Source organism: Prionailurus bengalensis, chromosome D1 (assembly GCF_016509475.1).
Source record: "Prionailurus bengalensis isolate Pbe53 chromosome D1, Fcat_Pben_1.1_paternal_pri, whole genome shotgun sequence".
Classification (NCBI taxonomy): Eukaryota; Metazoa; Chordata; class Mammalia; order Carnivora; family Felidae; genus Prionailurus; species Prionailurus bengalensis.
Window position 1 is genome coordinate 66853217 of NC_057346.1, and position 21377 is coordinate 66874593.

At 39.3% G+C, this 21377-nt stretch overlaps 1 protein-coding gene across 4 annotated transcripts in view; it reads right to left on the minus strand.

Annotated features, from left to right (window-relative positions):
* SBF2 (SET binding factor 2) overlaps nt 1-21377 on the minus strand; it is a 505713-nt gene that overhangs the window by 5234 nt on the left and 479102 nt on the right. For all 4 annotated transcript variants that reach the window (XM_043580629.1, XM_043580627.1, XM_043580628.1 and 1 more), the window contains 6 exons: nt 8893-9019; nt 6063-6190; nt 4580-4813; nt 3408-3512; nt 1056-1249; nt 274-361 (listed from right to left, as the gene is read on the minus strand). In XM_043580629.1, the coding sequence (XP_043436564.1) occupies nt 274-361; nt 1056-1249; nt 3408-3512; nt 4580-4813; nt 6063-6190; nt 8893-9019 (876 nt within the window). The remainder of the gene's footprint in view (nt 1-273; nt 362-1055; nt 1250-3407; nt 3513-4579; nt 4814-6062; nt 6191-8892; nt 9020-21377) is intronic.

Consider the following 21377-nt stretch of genomic DNA (forward strand, 5'->3'; position numbering starts at 1 on the left):
CATGAAAAGCCGAGTTCTAGTGCTCTTAATGCTCTGGGCCCCAGTGTCACTGCCTCTGCCTGTATACATCAGGCAGAGCTACTTTGGACCTTCCCTCGGAAGGCTACTGCCCTAACTCAGGGACATGCTGAGTCCTTGAAGAAGCCCACAGGGAGCATATGTGAGGCCTTGTCTGAACATGAGGGATGTGTCTGTCTGTTTAGAGTTGTACAACAGCCAGGGACTGAGCCTAGCTTAGAGAAAAGTGATTTCTGTAGGCTTTGACAGTATTACCTGATGTTTTGTTACATCCAACACGAACCAACGGGGCTTCCAACCTTTCAGCAGAGCCCCTCTTTTGTAAAGTGTTCCTTCGAAGGACCTAGAAGAAATGATGACAGGTCAGTTAACTTTGGTTTTCATTTAAAAAGTACTGTGAAGAGGATGTCTGTTGTTTTTGTCTGTCAAGTCTCTCTTTCTCTCAGATAGTCCCCCAAAAAGGCAATCAGAATTCTCTCCAGAATTCTTCTACTAGACTTATGGGGGAAAGACTGCCTCTTTCTGCTGGAATTACCAAATTTGTGAGGTTTGGAGCTCACGGTAGCCATCTTTTGTGCCATGTTGGGAATGATGCAACCCACAGAGGAAAGCAGAGCCAGCAAATGAACAGAAGCTTGAAGATACTATGTGAGAAACTGGCACATCCTTGGCCCTCCCAATCTACGTGAGTAAATTCCTTTTTGCTTGAGCTAGCTAACACGAGCTGGCCTTCTGATGTGTGCCACCACAAAAGTGCTGACTAACATACGTTCCCTCAAGAGATCTGACAGACATGAGATAACGATAATCAGGACTCAACCACAAATAGCTATAACCTCTTGGCATTATTTTAGTTGTAATTTTGATTTTTCCTCTTTAAAGACCCCTTTGACACATTTAAAATAGGAACAAAGAAAGAATCGAGGCAAACCCAGTTACGTGGCAAACCCATTTAAGTTTATAGGAGGCAGTACCGCACAGGCCTGGCTGATTGAAGGGCCTGTGGTGTAGCCGCAGGCAGGGCTCAGCGCGCCCACCTGTTCTCGTCATTCTTGGTTGTGTACTGGCTGTACAGTGTGGCCGCTCTCCGGTCCACTCCATTGGATGGGGAGATGCTGGCACTCTGCTCCTCCCCCGTGCTGCTGTCTGGCAGGTGCAGCAGAGACCTCTTCTGATAGGAAGGTAGGTTGGTAGACACAATTCCTGGGGAGCCTGAAGGGTGTCTCTGGGGCTGAAAAAGAACTATACTTCAGGAAAAAACACATCCCTCCACCCCCCAAAATAGAAGGTAATACATTTGCATTTTAAATGAAAAAAAAAAAAAGAGCTAGGAAAGTTTTACAAAGATTTTATTGAGCAACTAATCCAATAATTTCATTTCTGAAAATTTATGTCAAAGAGAAAACTGGAGCAAAATACACAAAGTATATGTACAAAGAGGTTTATCCTGCAGTTGTTTATAAAAGAAAAAATTCAGAAACAACCTACATGTCTATCATTAGGGGACTGGTTAAAAAAATGATATTTCCATCAATGGAATTCTAGAAGCCATTAAAAAACTACCATGCTGGTTTATATACAGTGATCAATGGGAGGCCATGTATGCCTCATAGTAAGTAAAAAAGAAAGCAGGTTTTAAAATAGTATGTATGGGGCGCCTGGGTGGCTCAGTCGGTTAAGTGGCCGACCTCAGCTCAGGTCATGATCTCGCGGTCTGTGAGTTCGAGCCCCGCGTCGGGCTCTGTCCTGACAGCTCAGAGCCTGGAGCCTGTTTCAGATTCTGTGTCTCCCTCTCTCTGACCCTCCCTGTTCATGCTCTGTCTCCCCCTGTGTCAAAAATAAATAAAACGTTAAAAAAAATTAAAAAAAAAATAGTATGTATAGGGGGCACCTGGGTGGCTCAGTAGGTTAAGTGTCTGATTCCTGGTTTCAGCTCAGGTCATGATCTCACAGTTTGTGGGATTCAGCCCCGAGTCAGGCTCTATGCTGACAGTGAAGGGCCTGCTTGGGATTCTCTCTCCCCTCTCTCCCTGCCCTTCCCCTGCTTGCTTTCTCTCTCTCTCTCTCAAAATAAATAAATAAAATAAATAAATAAATAAATAAATAGTATGTATGGCAAATCCCTTTTATATGTATGTTTTGAATGATACAATAAGCTTAGTGGTTTATTTCTAGGTTTTAAATTGTGGGTGATTTTTGTCCTCTGTTTATAACTATTTGTGTATTGTCTTATTTAAAACAATAAGTATATCTCACTTTCATAACCAGAAAAAATATCAAGAAAGTATTTTATTTTTCTGAGAATTAAAGCAGTAAGACAGCACCACCTGTGGCCTGATAGCAGCTCCAGAACTGCCATTGGAAGGCAACAGCTAGTGCCCAGAGGATCCCTTCTTACCATGCCAGAGGCTTTCTTCTACACCCGATTCTCCCTGCCCCGCTGTGACATCGGACCCTGCTGACCTCTCCTTCTTTCTGAAATGCTCTTTTGAACATTCACATCTGTCCTTCTGTTATATCTGGAGCTAGTGTGATGTGGATTTGATGGTGCCTGTCCCCTCACACATCAGAAGGGACACCACTCCCTCACTGTGGGGTAAGTGGGAGGCTAAAGTGTACAGGGTGCTCAGCACAGTCTTTTGCACGTATTACATGCCTGATAAAAGTTTAAATCAGAACAGAGAGGGGGGGTGTGAAAAACAGAAAACAGAGTGTTTTTAAAATACTAAAAAATTTTAATGTTGATTTATTTATTTTGAGAGAGAGAGTACAAGCAGGGGAGGGCCAGAGAGAGAGGGAGAGAGAGAGAATCCCAAGTAGGCTCCGCACTGTCAGCACAGAGCCCGACACTGGGCTCGAACTTGAGAACTGTAAGATCATGACCTGAGCTGAAACCAAGAGTGGGACGCTTAACTAACTGAGCAACCCACGTGCCTCTGTTTTTAAAATATTTTTATGATAAATGTTTCTCAATTCAGAAACAGAAAAGGGGGTGTGAGCAACAGAAAGTAGCATAATTTGTCTTTTAAAAATATTTTCTTTTCTCTGGTTATTTCTCTGAAGCAAATACGGTCCGGGTGTTCCCCTCCCCACTCGTGGTAGAAAATCAGCTGAAACCACAGAGGCACAGATAGAAAAGAACCCAGTAATTTTCCGTGGATGCGGGGCCCTGAAACACAAGTATTATGTCACTGCGGTGAAGTGAGACACTCAGGAACTATTCAGTCATTTGGAACTTTCTGCCCTGGACCTCCAGGGCATGACCCCTCCCTTTCTACCCTTCTCTTTGGCCATAAACTCACCTGGGTTACCTGTGGCAGCGGGCCCTACCTGACCTAGCACCCTCAAAAAGCTCAGAAGTAGCTCCTCAAAGGATTTTACCAACTCACACGGTCTGTTCTGGGCTCTTCTTTAAGGTCCACAGTTACTCTTTCCCACAGCTGCTGCCACTTCTCAGAGGTTTGGTTCAATTTATGCTCCAATCTTTCAATTTCCTGCAAAGTAATAAAAAGGAGTTTTCTGATAGTAAGTATTTCATAGAAATCAGGACGTGTCCCAGAGCCACATCTCCTCTGTACTGGGCCCCAATGGACATCATGGTCAGAGGGCAGCTGAAGTCAATGGCCTCAGAGGTCTCCCAAGCCAGGAGCAGTGGTGTGAACTCTAGCTGGTATGATGCACTATGGCAAAGATGATTTATTAGGATCTGTAATCAGGCCTTTTTGTACAGAATAGCTTAAATAAAGACATAAAATATGTATCCCAAACACCTTCACCTTTGGCTAGCCCAGAGGGAATCTGATGCCCACCGCAAAAGGCCAAGCACTGGGCTGGCATCCAAACCCTAGTAGCTGAGGTAGGAGTCTGTCCTTGACAGAGGAACCCCTAACTCTGCTGATTTAAAACCAGATGTGGAAAGAATGAACCAAGAAATGCACAAAGAATGGAATTTCCTCGGGACAAGGAAGCTGGGGATCAGAGCAGCTGCCTCTGTGACGCCTTCACTGCAGCACACTCCTCCCAGTCACAAGACTGCACGAAGACTCTTCAGGAACTGCTTGGCCCATATCAGGGCTCAAACCCTTTCCTCAGGGCTGCTGCTCTCAGCAGGGTGGCTACTGCTGGGATTGTTTCAGTTCAGAATATTCTCTGTAGAGACGCTGGCAGTATTCCCATCAGGCCATCAACTACCCACACTTCTGACCAGAGGAAGTAGAGCACCCACAAAAGCCATAACCCAGGCCTGACTCAGGCTGTTGGGCAGCTAAAACAGCTGGGAAGCTGCAAATTGCTCCATTTGCTTGATTGCTTCCTCATAATGCCAGAAAACTTACTTTTTTGAGACCCTTTTCCAGTAGTTGAGCCTGGTCCCCTACTGTTGTTGGGGAGCAAATTTGGTTTTCCTCATTCTCCTGGAATGCTACGTATCACACTGGCTCAGAGTGAGGACAGCCATGTCCGGAAGTGTGCGAACCACTTTTAATTTAGCCTGGTTTCTGAGGCCTCGGTACTACCAGGGCCCCTGTTGCCCTCTGTGCATGTCTACACAGGCCTGACTTACACTGAAAAGGCTGGTGAGAGCATCGGGCTGAGCACAGCTGATATCATCATAGCAGGGCCACACTGTTCTCCTCCGGCTCTGGGGGCCAGCTCCTCCAGCCACTTCAGAGTCCTCGGAGGGGAAGTGCTTGGGGGTTAGCATCATCCAGTCATATGAAGGGCCTGTGGAAAGGGTCTCCTCTGTGTAGTAATCCCACTTCTTGAGGCTGGAGACATTTACACTGGGCTTCAGGGCCTGTTCAAAGAAAATTCTGAAATATAGTTTCATCTTGACCTCAAAGTACCCCAGCTTACTGGCAGGTCAGCCCTTAACATTTGCAGGGTCCAGGGCAAGAGCATGAATGGAGATTCAAATACCATATATGTAAATATTTAGATATTATACATCAAGATAAACTATTAAATAAAATATATCTCTCCTCCTACCTTGGTAAATATAACTTCCTAATGATCTGGAAGACCAGGCTCAAACTGAGAATTCTTGGACTCCTTGGAATTCTATACCAAGGCCCAAGGTGGCACTGGGAAAGCTGGTCCCAGCTCCCAGTCCTTGGCCTAATCCCGTGCTCCTCTCACCTTGGCTCTGTCCTATATTCTGAGGTCTTTTATGAATGTATATATATATATATATATATATATATATATATATACACCCTAGTCCACAAAACTAAACTTGGTCTACTACCTGCCAAACAGCTACTTCTTAGGCACCCTTGAGGCTGAAGGGAACATGCACCGGCTTGGGAGACAGACTGGAAGAAGTAGCTTTGTGGGCAACTTGGATTTAGGCAAGAAATTTTGGGTACATGGTTTAGATGAAGAAAGGGTATCTAAGCACATACCCTTGTTTCTTGTGGTCTTCATTTTATGAGGAGGGGATAGTTGGAGAAAGGCCAGAATGGGGTCCTAATGCATGGGACCCAGGGCAGGGGCATTCCTGCCCCTGAGTAAGGTGATACTTCTCACTTGTCATCAAACCAGTCTGTTCCATCCCAGAGCTTACTTCACATAGATGTGCATCACAGAGCATGGTTGCCCCTGAGACGTCATTCTTTTGAGCTGGGCTCCAAACATCCGGCGTTCCACAGGGGTTCTTCCACAGCTTTGGTATAAATGGACTTAGGGAAATCTTTTCTAAAGTATTTTAGATTTTTTCAGCTTAGATAACCAGTTGAGGTTTCAAGTTTTGTTTGGTCTTTCTTCCTGGAGAAAGTTGCCTCACTTTGACTTTCTTGAAGTTATCCCTCCTAGATTTTGGGGGCCAGCTCCTAATTTTTGTGGTCAAGAATATGATGAACAGTCTGTATTCCATCATAACCCAAACCCATAGTGTATATCAAATTTTTAAATAGCTTCTGGTATTTTAAATAGCTTCCTAATCCAATGTTTATAAAAAGCTTAAACAGCTTATATATACTTAAAAGTAAGGAAAACTTTAACACTAGATACTCAGAAAGTGAAACATAAATGCTTTCTTACTGTACCTCTATTTCCATTGGTGAATATAAATAATTAAAGAAAATGGGACTCCTCTTGTGCATTCTATCAATACACTCCCAAATACAAATTCCTTTTTTGGCATGCTTGTCTCCTTTATCATCAAACAACGTTCCTGTAAATCAACCCCCCCCCAAAAAAAAAAATCAACAAAAGTCAAATAAATCAACAGTTTGCCTAAAACTATGATGCATGTACCAGATGAAAAGCAAAATATATCTTACAGCTCTCAGGACAGCAATGTATGTGTAGAAACCTTAGGTGGTGACCGCAAAGCTAAGGATAGGAATGAACTTCACAGCTATATGAAAACAAACCCAAATGGAAGGAAAACATCTGGTAAGGTTTTCCCAAGTATTTAGCAGCACATAGCGACTCTCTTCTAATCTATATCCTACATCTATATCTAGATTCACAGAGCTCCATGCCAGGAGTCATTCTACATATTTTTCAGGAGAAATGGGAAGGACTTAGAGTTACGTGATGAAGTTCAGTTAAAAACATAATTTTATGTTTCTTTTTTCAGTCGTTGGCTGTTCATTATGAAGCCATTTAAAGTGTTTTCTTATTTAGTAATTTATATACTGCAAATCATGGTCATGAAGACTTTGGATGATAGAAGGGTGTGGTCTGTATCCTTGGGTGACTTAACAAAAGCCAAATGTAGTGGGTGGGGGAGGTGCTTCAGGGAGTTTCTGATCCTATCTTTGCACCCATCAAACAGTCAATGTGTCACTCACATGAGCTCACTTTTTTTTTTTAAATAAGCTTTAAAAACAAAAGTTTTATTATTTATTTTGAGAGAGAGACTGTGTGAGCAAGGGAGGGGCAGATAGAGAGGGAGAGAGAGAGAGAGAGAGAGAATCCCAAGCAGGCTCTGCAGTCAATGCAACACCCAATGCAGGGCTCGATCTCACAAACTGTGAGATCATAACCCAAGCCAAAATTAAGAGTCAGTTGTTTAACAGACTGAGCCACCCAGGCACTCCTTCTTCTTCTCCTTCTTTTCCTTCTCCTCCTCCTCCTCCTCCCCTCCTCCCCCTCCCTCTCCTTCTTCTTTTTTTTTTTTTTAAGTAGGCTTCACACCCAGTGCAGAGCCTAATGCTGGGCTTAAACTCATGACCCTGAGATCAAGATTCAGATGCTCAACTGACTGAGCCACCCAGTAGCCCCAGGAGGTTATTTCTTTAAAAGGCAGGAAGGGTGCCTTCCTTAGCAGTGCTGTCTTGCTTTGAATGAAATGAGTCAGTCAAAAGTCAAGAAGCATCTTATCAGTTTATCAGAAAAGATGGTCTCAAGCCCAACTCTGCACAAAATCCTGTAAGAGGCCCCCAAGACTAATTAGTGTTTCTAGTCTACCTTTTAACTGCAGAGTCCAGTGTGGTAGTTTTCAACCCTGGCCACACATTGGAAAAATCAAGGGCTTTAAAAACCCCCAATGCTTAGGTCTTGCCTCAGACCAATTAAATCAGAATCTCTGAGGATGAGTCCAAGCAGATATTTTAAAAGTTCTCCAAGTGACTCCAATGTCTCTTGTAACCAGCTTTCCTTCATATCTTCCCAAACCATGGGTGCTTAAGAAATTATAAAGTTTCTGATTATGACGTGTGGAATGACAATTCTGAGTCAACAAAGTTCTAGAAGTATAAATAAGAACCAGTGCTGTCTCCCTTCCCAACAGTATAAAATATCACCCTAGACAATTTTAACAGCATGCACTGGAAAGCAGTATGTCCCAAGACATACTGTAAACTGTAAACTGAGAACATCAGTAAATATTTTCAGCTACTAGAAGAGTCTTCTTTATGAAAATCCAGGTACATATACTGAAAATAGCTGATTTTTTTCTTTGTTGTCTTCTTAACAAGATCCTGTACATCCTCCCTTCTCTTCTCCCTATAACAACAGAATGTAAAATCCCTGTGGGAATGTTTTCACAGGGGCCGCCTGACTTTTAAAATCTACTCTTTACAAGTATTACTGCTCTTAAAAATTATAATATTGATGGAGATGTCTAAAATTTAATGAGTTATTATTATACACTATAAACTGTGCTAAGAAATTTACAAATATTTCCTAATGTGATCATCATGGCCCAAAGGGGTAGGTGCTATTATTGTACTCATTTTAAAGATGAGGAAACTGAAGAAACTCAGAGAGGCACCTAACATGTCCAAAGTACTCAGTTGGTACTGGGAATACTAGAATTTAATCCTGTTCTATTTCCTCCAGAGCCTTTACTGCTATGCAAAGTGCCTCCAAGGGCAGGCACCTTTCCTACCAGAGTGCACCTGGGATGGAAAAACTAGGTCAAATGTTTCTCTTCAAACGGTGATACCACTTTGAGATATTAAAATAGTAAGCAGATTTCACCTTTCAAAGGTGCTACAGGGAAGACCACTTGCAGTCCCTAAGAGCTAGTACAGCACATAATCTCAGAATCTGGGCACTCGTTCCTACCTATTCTACTTTTATAAATCCTAAAATGGCCTTGCCACACTTGGGGGTAGTTATGTTTTTGGAGTTTTCAATTAAAAACACAAAAAAATGGGGCATCTAGGTGGCTCCGTTGGTTAAGCTTCTGACTTCGGCTCAGGTCATGATTGCATGGCTAATGAGTTCAAGCCCCGTGTCAGGCTCTGTGCTGACAGCTCAGAGCTGGAGCCTGCTTCAGATTCTGTGTGTCCCTCTCTCTCTACCTCTCCCCTGCTCATTCTCTCTCTCTCTCTCTCTCCTTCAAAAACAAACATTAAATTTTTTTTAAAAAACACACAAAAACTATCAAAAAAGATGAAACAAGGGCATGCAAACACATACCATGCTCTAATCTTTCATAGTCTGAATCCAGGAGAAATGTTTTAAAGCGATTAGACACATAGTGGAAAGCCAAGAACTTCAAGTAATAGAGATTGAATTCAAACTCAGTTGGATACTGGTTGTGAACCTGAAACACACAAGGCAAAGAAAAGAGTAAGACCCAAACTTAACAAAAACTGGATGCCACGCCACTGAATGATGTCCTGATATATGCAGGAGACCATGTGGTCACTCAATCAACTGAATCCCTACCGTAAGTGGAGGTGGGAAGGGAACCAGCCTTTCTGAGCAACTACTATGTGCCAGACACCATGCAAAGGGTTTTTAGAATCATAATTTCATTTACTCTCCATAACAACACTGTATGATAGGCATCATTCTTATCTGGTTTTATTGAGATATGACTGACATATAATGTGTAAATTAAAAAAAATTTTTTTAACATTTATTTATTATTGAGAGACAGAGAGAGACAGAGCATAAGCATGGGAGGGGCAGAGAGAGGGGAGACACAGAATCCAAGGCAGGCTCCAGATTCTGAGCCTGACGCGGGGCTCGAACTCATAAACCGTGAGATCATGACCTGAGCTGAAGTTGGACGCCTAACCGACTGAGCCACCCAAGTGCCCCATAATGTTTAAATTTAAGGTATAAAATGTGATGATTTGATACACATATTTATTATGAAATGATTACCACAATACGATTAGTTAATACCTTTATCACCTCACAAAATTACCTTCTTCCTTGGTGAGAACATTTAAGATCTAGTCTCTTCGTAACTTTCAAGTATATAATACAGCATTGTTAACTATAGTCATCATGCTGTACATTGGATTTCCAGAACTTATTTCTCTTATAACTGGAAGTTTGTACCCTTTAACTGGTATTTCCCCATTTTCCCCAAACCCCAGCCTCTGGCAACCACCATTCTACTGTTTCTATGAGTTTGGCTTTTTTAGATTCCACATATAAATGAGATTATACTGAATTAATTTTTCTCTGACTTATTTCACTTAGCATAATGTCCTCAAGGTCCAGCTATGTTGTTGCAAATGGCAAGATTTCCTTTTTTATTTTTTTCTCATGGCTGAATAATATTCCATTGTTTATATATATAACATTTTCTTTATCCATTCATCTGTAGATGGACACTTAGGCTATTTCCATATGTTGGCTATTTAGTGAATAATGCTTCAGTGAATACAGGATTAGAGCTATCTCTTTGAGATACTGATTTCACTCCCTTGGATAAATACCCAGAAGTGGGACTGCCAGATCATAAGGTCATTCTATTTTTAGTTTTTTGAGGAACCACTTTTTCACAGTGGTTGCACCAATCTACATTCCCACCAACTATGCACAAGGGCTCCCTTTTCTCTACATCTTAATAGGTGTGAGGTGATATCTCGTTGTGGTTTGGATTTGCATTTTCCTGATATTAGTGATGCTGACCACCTTTTCGTATACCTATTGGCCACTTGCATGTCTTCTTTGGAAAAATATCTATTTAGATCCTCTGAAGATAAGCATTATCATTCCCACCACCTCTTCCCCCATTTAGAAACAAAGAAGCTGAGGATGAGTAAGATTAAGTAACTTCCCAAGGTCATTAGACAGCAACCAGCGAGACCAAATTTGAATCCGGCTTGTTAGATTCCAATAGTCTGTGCCTTATTCACTGCTTTATACTGTGCTAATACTTGATAGACATAAATTATCACAAGTCATAATTTTCCCTTCAAGTGTTTGTGGTGTAATAGTGGGTAATAAAACAAGCAATTTGGCAGTGAAAGGAATGAGAGGGGAGGTGGTGGTTTAGGGGACAGCAAGAGATCTTTTCTGGACAGAAGAAATACGACGTGCCTGTCTGAGGACAATGCAAGAGAAGCCAGTAGAGAGAGAACAAGTTGTGGCAAAAGAGCTGGAAACTAAGAGAGTAAGGCTCCAGGAAAGCAAGAATGAATGAGACTACAGGCCCAGATATAGGGAACAGCTTTGGAAATGAGGACGGACAGATGAGTAGAAGAAAGATACGTTCAAGTGTCTTATGACATCAAAGGGCTTATGCCATTTAACCTGATTGGTCATCATGAAATTAGACTGTGAGGTCCTTGGACATAGGAATAAGGATGAAAGCATGATATGGGAGGGAGGGAGCAAGGCAGAACTTGGAACCGTCACTGAGCTATAGTGTACTTTAGACAAGCTGCATGCAGACTCTGTGGAGCCATCTTATGGTGGCAGAAGGTAGGCTGATGACCTCGTGATACTCCAATCAACCTAGCAGTTTCACCTTTCTATGACTCAATCTCTCATGGCCCGTTAGAGAATTTTGTTTGGTTGAGAGAAGTTCCAATCATAATTATACTTGCTTAAAAGCTGTTTCAAATGAACACTTTAGGCAGGCTGTCTAGAAGCCAGCTTTTCTCTCCATGTTTAATTTGGCAATGTAGACCCACACTTGGTCAGCCAAAGTGAGCAGGCATGTATGTTGATATTACGGACTAAAAGATCAGTGAGAATCTATTTTTTTTAATGTTTTTATTTATTTTTGAGACACAGAGAGACAGAGCATGAGCAGGGGAGCGGCAGAGAGAGAGGGAGACACAGAATCAGAAGCAGGCTCCAAGCTCTGAGCTGTCAGCACAGAGCCTGATGCGGGGCTTGAACTCATGGAGTGTGAGATCATGACCTGAGCTGAAGTCAGACGCTTAACCGACTGAGCCACCCAGGCGCCCCTGAGAATCTATTTTTTTAAAAAATTTTTATGTTTATTTATTTTTGAGAGAGAGAGAGAGCGAGAGCAAGGAGGGGGAGGGGCAGAGAGAAAGGGAGACACAGAATCCGAAGCAGGCTCCAGGCTCTGAGCTGTCAGCACAGGGCCCAAGGCGGGGTTTGAGCCCACAAACTGTGAGATCATGACCCAAGCCAAAGTCAGACGCTTAACTGGCTGAGCTACCCAGGTGGCTACCACAGATCAGTGAAAATTTAAAGTCACGATCTGGATATCACTGATTTATTAAAGTTTATCATTTGGTTAGAAACCTAGTTTTCTGTGATTAAAGGTGTTTTTTCCCCTTAACATTTTCTTATTGGTTTTTTAAACGAACTAAAAATTTACCTCATAATATGAAGTAAAATGGATTTTAAGAAAATGTTTTAAAAGGGAGTGTGACTCTCACGCAATGGGATTATATACTGTGGAGTTGCTTCCCTTATCTGAGCCACCTCCTGTTGCATCAGGTCTCCATAAGACAGGAGAGCTTTCCATGGAACATGGCTCTGAATAGCTAGGTAGTGTGCCCTATTCTAAGGTTTTAGAACTGCAAGCTCTTTAGTCTGAGCTTCTGGTTCAGAACCAATAGCACCACCCCAATAGCCATCGTGCACATGACAGAGAGGGGGTGACTCAGGTTGTGGATGGTAGGACAGAAGCAGGGGACAAGCCCGAGATAGAACTTGGTTCCCTTCCATTTGAGTCTCAGGGAGGAGAAATATTCAATGTGCTCAGGGAGAGTGAGCTCCAAGAACAACTTTGCCCCAATAGACATTGGAATACACTTTGTTACTCACAGGGGAAGAAGAGTTCAGGGCTATTTCTACAGACCCAGTCCATAATAGATTCTAAAAACTTTAAAAAATCTTTTTATTAAACAAAGTGCCAAATAACAAAACATTTCTCTTAATAACTATTTTCCATAGAAACCACTTGCCTCATACATGTCTCTTTCCTTGATTATTCTGATACTTAATATGCTTAAGTATGTAATTTTGAAGACCCACTTATGAGGTAAAGTAGGATGAAAATGATAATGAATATGACCTTACGTTGAACTTACAGGCATTTCAGGGAGATCATATGCTAGGACTAGAAGCAAAACTCTACAAGTGGAAAAATACTTTCACAGCCCACTGTACTGAGTGACTGGCCTCACCACAAATCCCAGACCCTACAATTATGTTAGAAAGGTTAGACACTTCTCAAGGACCCTGGCACTCACCCTGCTTGAACTGGAATTGGTGCTTAGATAGCATCATCGTGAGGGTGCTTGGGGCACTATGCTTGTGCCTGTATGTGCCACAAGGGCACCTGCAGTTGCTAACTGCTTGGGGTTGAAAAACAATCTGCCCCCAAACTGAGGTTAATTATCAGGTTTACTGGAAGTAGAAAAGAAGAGGTAGAACAACTTTTTTTTCTCTTTTTCTTTTCCTCTTTAGCAACAGTTTAAGAAATAAGCATGTGAGGATTTCTTCAATGGAAAAAAAGATTCAGATTGACCTGAATGCTGGATTGATTAATACTTAGATAACCACATCTGGAACCTGACATTAAGAAACACAGGAAAAATGTCTATTTAGATCCTCTGTCCATGTTTTGTTTTGTTTTGTTTTTTAATCATTGAGTTATAGGAGTTCTTTATATATTGTGGATATTAACCCCTTATCAGATATATAATTTGCAAATATCATCTCCCATTCAGTAGTCTGTTGTTTCATTTTGATGGTTTGCTTCATTGTGTGGAAGCTTTTTGGTTCAGTGTAGTCCCATGTGTTTATTTTTGCTTTTGCTTCCCTTGCCTTTGGAGTCAGATCCATAAATACATCGCTAAGACTGATGTCAAGGAGCGTACTGCCCATGTTTTCTTCTAGGAATTTTATAGTTTCAGTCCTTACATTCAAGTCTTTAATCCATTTTGAGTTAATTTTTGTGTATGGTGTAAGACAGTGGTCTGGTGTCATTCTTTTGCATGTAGTTGTCCAGTTTTTCCATTTGTTGAAAACTGTCCTCTCTCCACTTTATGTTCTTGGCTGCTTTGTTGTAAATTAATTGTCCATATATGTGTGGGTTTATTTCTGGGCTCTCAATTCTCTCTTCTAAAATGTCTTTTTACCATAATAAGAAATGAAGACTTGATTATATTCACATGGCAAAATCTGGTGCTTAGATTTCCAGTAAAAAAGAAAAATTATACTTTCTCTATTTAGTCCTATCTTCCAGAGACTCAGTTTGCCCAGTTCACTGGCTTTTTCCCCTCCTTGTCAATGTGACATCTAGACTCTTCCACTGTAAAATTCTACAGTGGTCTCCAAAAAGCACAATCCATGTGCTTCCTTCTCTCTGTTAAGTATTGTTTTAGTAGAAGAAACAGGGTTAGGCCAAAGAGATCTCATCTAAGGACTTAAGATATGGGGAATAAGTGAGAGATTAGAGGTTTGTTAGCCAGGAGACTTTTTTTTAACAGCTTTAATGAGGTATAATTGATGTACAATAAGCTGCACATATTTAAAGTGTACAATTTGATAAGTTTTGACATATCTATACACCCTGAAATCATCAGCACAATTAAGATAATGAATATATCATTCATAACTCCTAAAAGCTGCTTTGGGCTCCCTTTGCCTCTTCCTGGACACTTTCTTCAAGCAAACATTGATTTGCTTTTTGTCACTATAGATTAATTTACATTTACTAGAGCTTTATATAAATGGAATCATAAGTATGAACTCTTTTTTTGTCTGCCTTCTTTCACTAAGCATAATTCTTTGAGATGCAGACATGTTGGGTTATCAGTAGTTAATTTCTTTCTATAGTTAGATAGTATTCCATTGTATGGATATACCACCATTTGTTCATTCATAGCTGTGGATGGGCATTAAGTTGCTTCTGGATTTCTGGTTGTTATCTATAAAGCTGCTATGAATAGTTATGTATAAGCCTTTGTATGGGGAAAACCTCTCATTCTCTTGCATAACTGCCTAGGGATGGAATGCCGAATCACATGGTAGGTACAGGTATGTTTAACTTTTTAAAAAATGGCCAAACTATTTTCCCAAATGGTGGTACAATTCTGTATTCCCTCCAGCAGTGTTAGAGAGTTCTGGTTCCTTCACATCTTCATCTACGCTTGAGGTAGTCAGTTTAAAATTTTTAATCCATTAAAATAGGTATGTAGTGGTATTTCGCTGTGATTTTAATTTGCATTTCCTAATGACAAATGATGTCAAGTATATTCTCATGTGCTTATCTGCCATCTGTACCTCTTGGTAAAGTCATTACAAATATTTTGCCCACAAAAAAATAGGTTGGTTGTTTTCTTATTACTGAGTTTGAAGAATTTTTGAATTATTCTGGACATAAGTCCTTTAAGCAGATACATAATGTGCAAATATTTTCTCTCTCTCTGATTTGTCTTTTCATTTTATTAACAGTAATTTTTGAAGAACAAAATTTTAAATTTTAACTAGGTCTAACCTTTCAATTTGTTCTTTTATAAATCATGCTTTTGGTGTTGAATGTTAAGATACCTTGCCTAACCCAAGGACACAAAAATTCTTCCTATATTTTCTTTTAGAAATTGTATAATATTGGGTCTTACATTTAGGTCTATGACCCCTTTTGAATTAATTTTTATACTGTTACTAGGTTTGGATCAAAGTTAAATTTTTTTTTTTTTTTTTTTTTTTGCATATGGGAATCCAATTGTCTGGCACTGTTGGCTGAAAAAAAACTATCCTTTCTCTACCGATTGCTTTGCACCTTCATTGAAAATCAGTTGTCTGCATATCATATATGTGTGGGACTATTTCTGGACTCTCTTCCTTTCCATTGACCTATCTATCTTTACATCAATTATCACACAGTCTTGATTACAGTAGCTTTATAATAAAATCAGATAGTTCAAGTCTTCCAATTTTGTTCTTTTTCAAATTTGTTTTGGCTATTCTAGATTCTTTGCATTTCCATACGGATTTTAGAATGAGCTTGCCAATTTCTACAAAATAGCCTTCTGGGAGTTTGATTATGATTGCACTGAATCTTTAGATCAATTTGTGGAGATTGACATTTCAACAATATTGAGTCTTCTGAGCAAGAGGTATCTCTTGCTTTGGTTAGGCCTTTAATTTCTCTCAGTAAGGTTTTGTAGTTTTCAGTGTCTAGGTCTTTAATATATTTTGTTAGATTTCTTTTACGTTCTTTGATACTATTGTAAAGGTAATAATTTTTACATTTCAATTTTCCAATGATTCATTGTTATCTGTGGAAATACTAGTGAGTTTTGTATATTGATAATGTGTTCTGTAGCCTTGCCAGATTCACTTATTCTACTAGCTTTTTCTTTTTTTTTTTGTAGATTCCATAAACAACTGTTGTTTGTGAAAAAAGATAATTTCACTTTTCTAATGTGGATGTCTTTATTATTATTATTATTATTTTCTTGCCTTATTGCATGGCTAGGATCTTTATTTAGTACAATGTTGAATAGAAGTGGTAAAGCAGACATCCACATCTTATTACTGATCTTAGGGGAAAAACATTTAGTCTTTCACTAGTAAATATGATGTTAGCTGTAGGTTTCAAAAAAATACTATTTATAGTTTGAGAAAGTTCTCTTCTATTCCTAGTTTCCTGAACATTTTTACAGAAATGGGTTATATTTTGTCAAATGGTTGTTTGAGTGTATTGGTTTTGACCATATGGTTTTTCTTTTTTAGTTTCTTAATATGGTGAATTATAGTGATTGATTTCAAATGTGAAACCAACTGTGCATTCCTGGGGTAAGTGCCACCTGGCCATGGTATATTATCTTTTATTTATTAAAATTTTTTTTTATGTTTTATTTTTTTATATTTGAGAAAGAGAGACAGAGACAGAGAACGAGCAGGGGAGGGTCAGAGAGATGGAGACAGAATCTGAAGCAGGCTCCAGGCTCCAAGCTGTCAGCACAGAGCCTGATGTGAGGCTGGAAACTTGCAGTGAGATCGTGACCTAAGCCGAAGTCGGACACTTAACCAACTGAGCCACCCAGGTGCCCCTATTATCTTTAAATATTTTGTTGGATTAGATGTGCTAAAATTTTGTTTAGAAAATTTGCATGTGTGATCATCAAATGTGTGATCACCACAGATACTGGTCTATAGTTTTCTTTTGTTGGCTTTGTCAGGCCAGGGTAATGCTGGTCTCATAGACTGAGTTGAGAAGTATTACCTTTGTTTCAATTTTCTGGAAGAGTTTTTGTAGAATTTCTATTATTTCTTCCTTAAATACTTGGTAGAACTGACCAGGGAATACACCTGGGTCTGAAGTTTGCAGTGTGGAAAGATTTTTAACTACAATTTCAATTTTCTTAACAGACATAGACTTCTTCAAATTATGTATTCCTCCTTGAGTGAGTGTGGGAGTTTGTGTCTTTCAAGGAATCTGTCCATTTAATCTAAACTGTTTATTTTATTGGTGTAAAAATGTTCATAATATTCCTTTACCGTGCTTTTCATATCTGTAGACTCTGTAGTGATGTCATCTTTCTCATTTCTTTAAAAAAAATTTTTTTTAACATTTATTTATTTTTTAGAGAGTGAGAGCATGAGTGGGGGGAGGAGCAGGGGCGGGGTACACAGAATCCAAAGCAGGCTCCAGGCTCTGAGCTGTCAGCACAGAGCCCAACACAGGGCTTGAACTCATGGACTGCGGGATCATGACCTGAGCCAAAGTTGGACGCTCAACCAACTGAGCCACCGAGGTGCCCCTCTCATTTCTAATATTGATATTTTGTGTCTTTCTTTGATCAGTCTCGCTAGAAGTTTATCAATTCTATTGATCTTTTCAAAGAACAGCATTTGGATTCAGTATTTTATTCTTTCCTGTTGTCCACAAGATTTTTGGAGCCTAAAGGCAAATCTGCTTCAAATGAATTTAGCCTTATTATAATATGCAGAATTGGAAATGATAGGCATCTCAGTCTATAAATTAATTCTATATGAGCATTTCCCCAAATATGCTGATGAGTAGAGTTTAGGCCTTTGTCAGGCATCATCTGGATTCTGTTGTCCAAAATAATTTTGTATTTATCTTGATGAAAGACAAAAATATACAGATTTAAAAGACAAAGCTATGTGAGGTATTTTAGTTTTGTTTTCCATTACGGAGTGAAACTTGCCAATTTCACTCATTTATAAGAAGAGAATCTGAAATGGAATTTGGAGAAACATGAATTTATAGGGTCTTATATTTTGCCCATGTGCCATTAAGTACTTTATAATATTTAAAGGCCCATAAAATAAGCTATGACTCAAATCCCAGGAAAGATCAACATTTTGGGAATAAAATATAGTAGGTCAACACTGCATTTTACTTTCAAGATTTAGAAATGTTAAGCTACAAGAGACCCTATATAGGATGGTGTCAACATTGGAAAAACTGTGGGTATGGTAGATACACCCTAGAAAAACAAGCAACTGATGTTAGTTTTTGTTATTTCAAGATTAAGATTTAACAAACATTAACTGTGCAGTTTCTACTGTACAAATGATTTTACGTAAGCTTTATAATCCTTCTGGGGTGCCTGGGTGGCTCAGTCAGTTAAACGTCTGACCGGCTCAGGTCATGATCTCACAGTTTGTGGGTTCGAGTCCTGCATTGGGCTCTGTGTTGACAACTCAGAGACTGGAGCCTGCTTCAGATTCTTTGTCTCCCTCTCTCTCTGCCCCTCCCCCACTTATGCTCTGTCTCTCTCTGTCTCTCTCTCTCAAAAATAAATAAACATTAAAAAAAATGATTTGTAATCCATCTGATAGCTATGTCTATCCATGTATCTATCTAGAAACCAAAGCACAGAGAGGTTGAAAAATTTGTTAAAGATCAAAAATTAGTAAGACTGATATGTAAACTCAGTTTATGGGTTCAAAATATTAACAACTTTAATACAAAATTGGCTTGTTATAAAACAGCTTGGATTGTGTCAGTTTCTGCCAGTTTTCAGATGAATGAGGAGTAGGCAGACACCAGAAACTTTGAATATGCCATTAATCCACTAACTGCAGTCATTTTGTCAATATTAATGGATAAATTTTATAGTCATGAAACTGTTTGAGGGCAGCCTAGCTCCTTACACATGTGCTCACAAGGAAAGTTCATATCTTCAAAAGGCAAATAGTTTTTCTCTTTGGAACAGGACTTGGCATAGTGCTGGCATATGGTAACTGTGAGGACAACCATCTCTTACAGCCAGACCAGAGTGAGTCAATTTACGATTTGAATAAACTTCAAAAGCAAAGTTATAACTAGTATTTGTTTTTCTCAAACAACAGGTCCTCAAACAATAAGTTCTAAGTTCTCAAAGATTTACTCTAATGTTGAAGTAGAGAAGATGCTTTCCTATACTCCATGTTTTCATTTATATCATACAGGCTTGTTCCTTTGGTATTGTATTTTAAAAATAAATTTTAGGTAAAAATTTCATTTTTATATTTTGGATGTATTTCTTTTTGAATTTGGTTCAACTATTTTAAGAAAAGGAAGCATCCTGTAATGATATCATTTGAACTAAGCCAATTTCTTTTAGAAGCAACAAAAAATTTGCCAGATGTTGCTATTATGAAACAGTGATCTAGCATTTTAATTCATCTGACACCTGGATATACTGGCATAAACAATGGCTTTTTATATGATGAGGCAGTTCTAATTTAAGATCAGTACTTCATCTGTTTTCTTTGTAACTCTATTAGTACTAATGGACAAGTCTAGGCAAATTTCCATAGACTGCCTTTTGGCATTCAGCATGTTAGAAATGGTTAATAAGCAGTGAACACATTCCACCTGGGAGTTTCGCTTGCTGCTGCACAATTTTGCACTTTTTTTTTCTTTTAAATGTTGTTGGGCCTGGCTCTGTTTTGTGTCCCCGAGAGACTGAGGACAGCAGTAATTCGAATTGTCTGGCAAAAGCCAGAGTCATGTAAAGCACTAGTGTTCACTTGAAAGGTATTCAAAGAAGGCGTTTTCTAATGCCTAAAACTAGTATGTAGGAGATGATGAAACACTACCTTATAATTAAGTCAGCAAGAGTCAGAGCACTATTTGTTAACTATAGTCTTCTTAGTCTTCTGTTTTTGAATGAATAAACAATCCCTTTTCAGCACAAAGTAATTTGCTTCACCAAAGCTGATACCTATCATAGTCAAGCATCCTTTAAATACTGCAATTAAGGTCATATGCTCGCTTTGCCATGACTTGCCTGCACTCAGGATATTATGTGTGAGGGTACTAAGGCAAATGAGAGTTCAGGAAAATTTTTAAAAATTCATATTTTAATTAAAAACATCTTAACATGATACAACCAGATTTGAATGAATACTAAAGGGGTCTTTAGACCCTGAACAATACTATTTTCTACAGTTTGTGAAGCATTCACCTACAAATAAGTGAACTTTCATCAAAGTTCAATTTATATAGAACATTTGAATTTTGACTCATTATTTAAAATGAGAAGTTGCTAGAAATACACCTCAAGTTGTTTTATATAACTTAACATTACATAGTTTTAGCATCTATTATAATGTATTCTGAAGACAACAGGAATATAATTCCTACTTCATTTTAGTTTATGTTAAGTTACTTTGTTTACATCACTTAAGAGGTACTCACAAAATACAGGTTACTTTCAAACATTCTAGACTATTCACACTCCTACACACCACCAACAATAAAATATAAGCATTACATTTCAAGTAATTATTACTATACTTGGGATACAATAATGTTTTCATTTTCAAGGACAGTATGTCTTCCATGAGAACCTCTCATTTCTTACTGATTGTGAGTGGATTCTTTAGCTGACTCTAATGTTTAGGTATGCAGAGTTCTGCAAGTTAAACATGGATATTTAACATATGTAATAGTGCATTTAACTTAAGCAAATACAGCCATACAAACTCAGCCCCCTGCAACTCTCCCTTAATTAAAGGAAAGGAAGTTTTAAAAGGTAAAAAACTAAAAGGAGGTAGGGAGAATGAGAGGGGAGACAGTAGCAGGTCAAGAAAATTCAGCACATTTGTGAATGATGAAAACAGAAGGAAGGACAGCAGTAAATGACAGATGAGAAGCTACACTGGGATGCCTGTAGGATGACAATGATTTGAGAAGGCAACAGCTTGCCCTGTAAATCCAGAAAGGCTCAGGGCTCAGAGGCCCCCAAGTGCTGAGTAACATATATAGGGGTGAGATGAGAGCCCAAAATGAGGACTAGATGTAAGTTTACAGAGGAGGTGGTGAGATCTCCAGGGTCCTTTCCTACCCCAGGCAGTCATGTGATTGTCTCCTTGAAAGCAAGAGATTAGAGGTTTGTCCTCTGGAAAAACCAAACTTGATGAGCTCTGGGCTTGGGAACAGCAGGCACAACTGGGTTGGTGACAAGGCTTGAAGTTGAAAATAACATGGAAAAAGAAAAAATCTGCACACTCAAAAGGGATCTCCCTGGACCCATTTCTTGCCTATTTCTAAAAATCAGGCAGTCAGGCTTATAAGTATTCTCTGGGTACCAGACAGACAAATTTTTCTATGGAGAAACCATATAGCTGCTGTTTTCTTTTTCTGGAACTCCAGTTAACTGAGATGTTGGACTTCCTAATTAAAATTTTGTTTCTTAGGTTCATTGAAATATAATTTACATATAACAAAATTTCCATATTTTCAGCATATAGGCTGATCG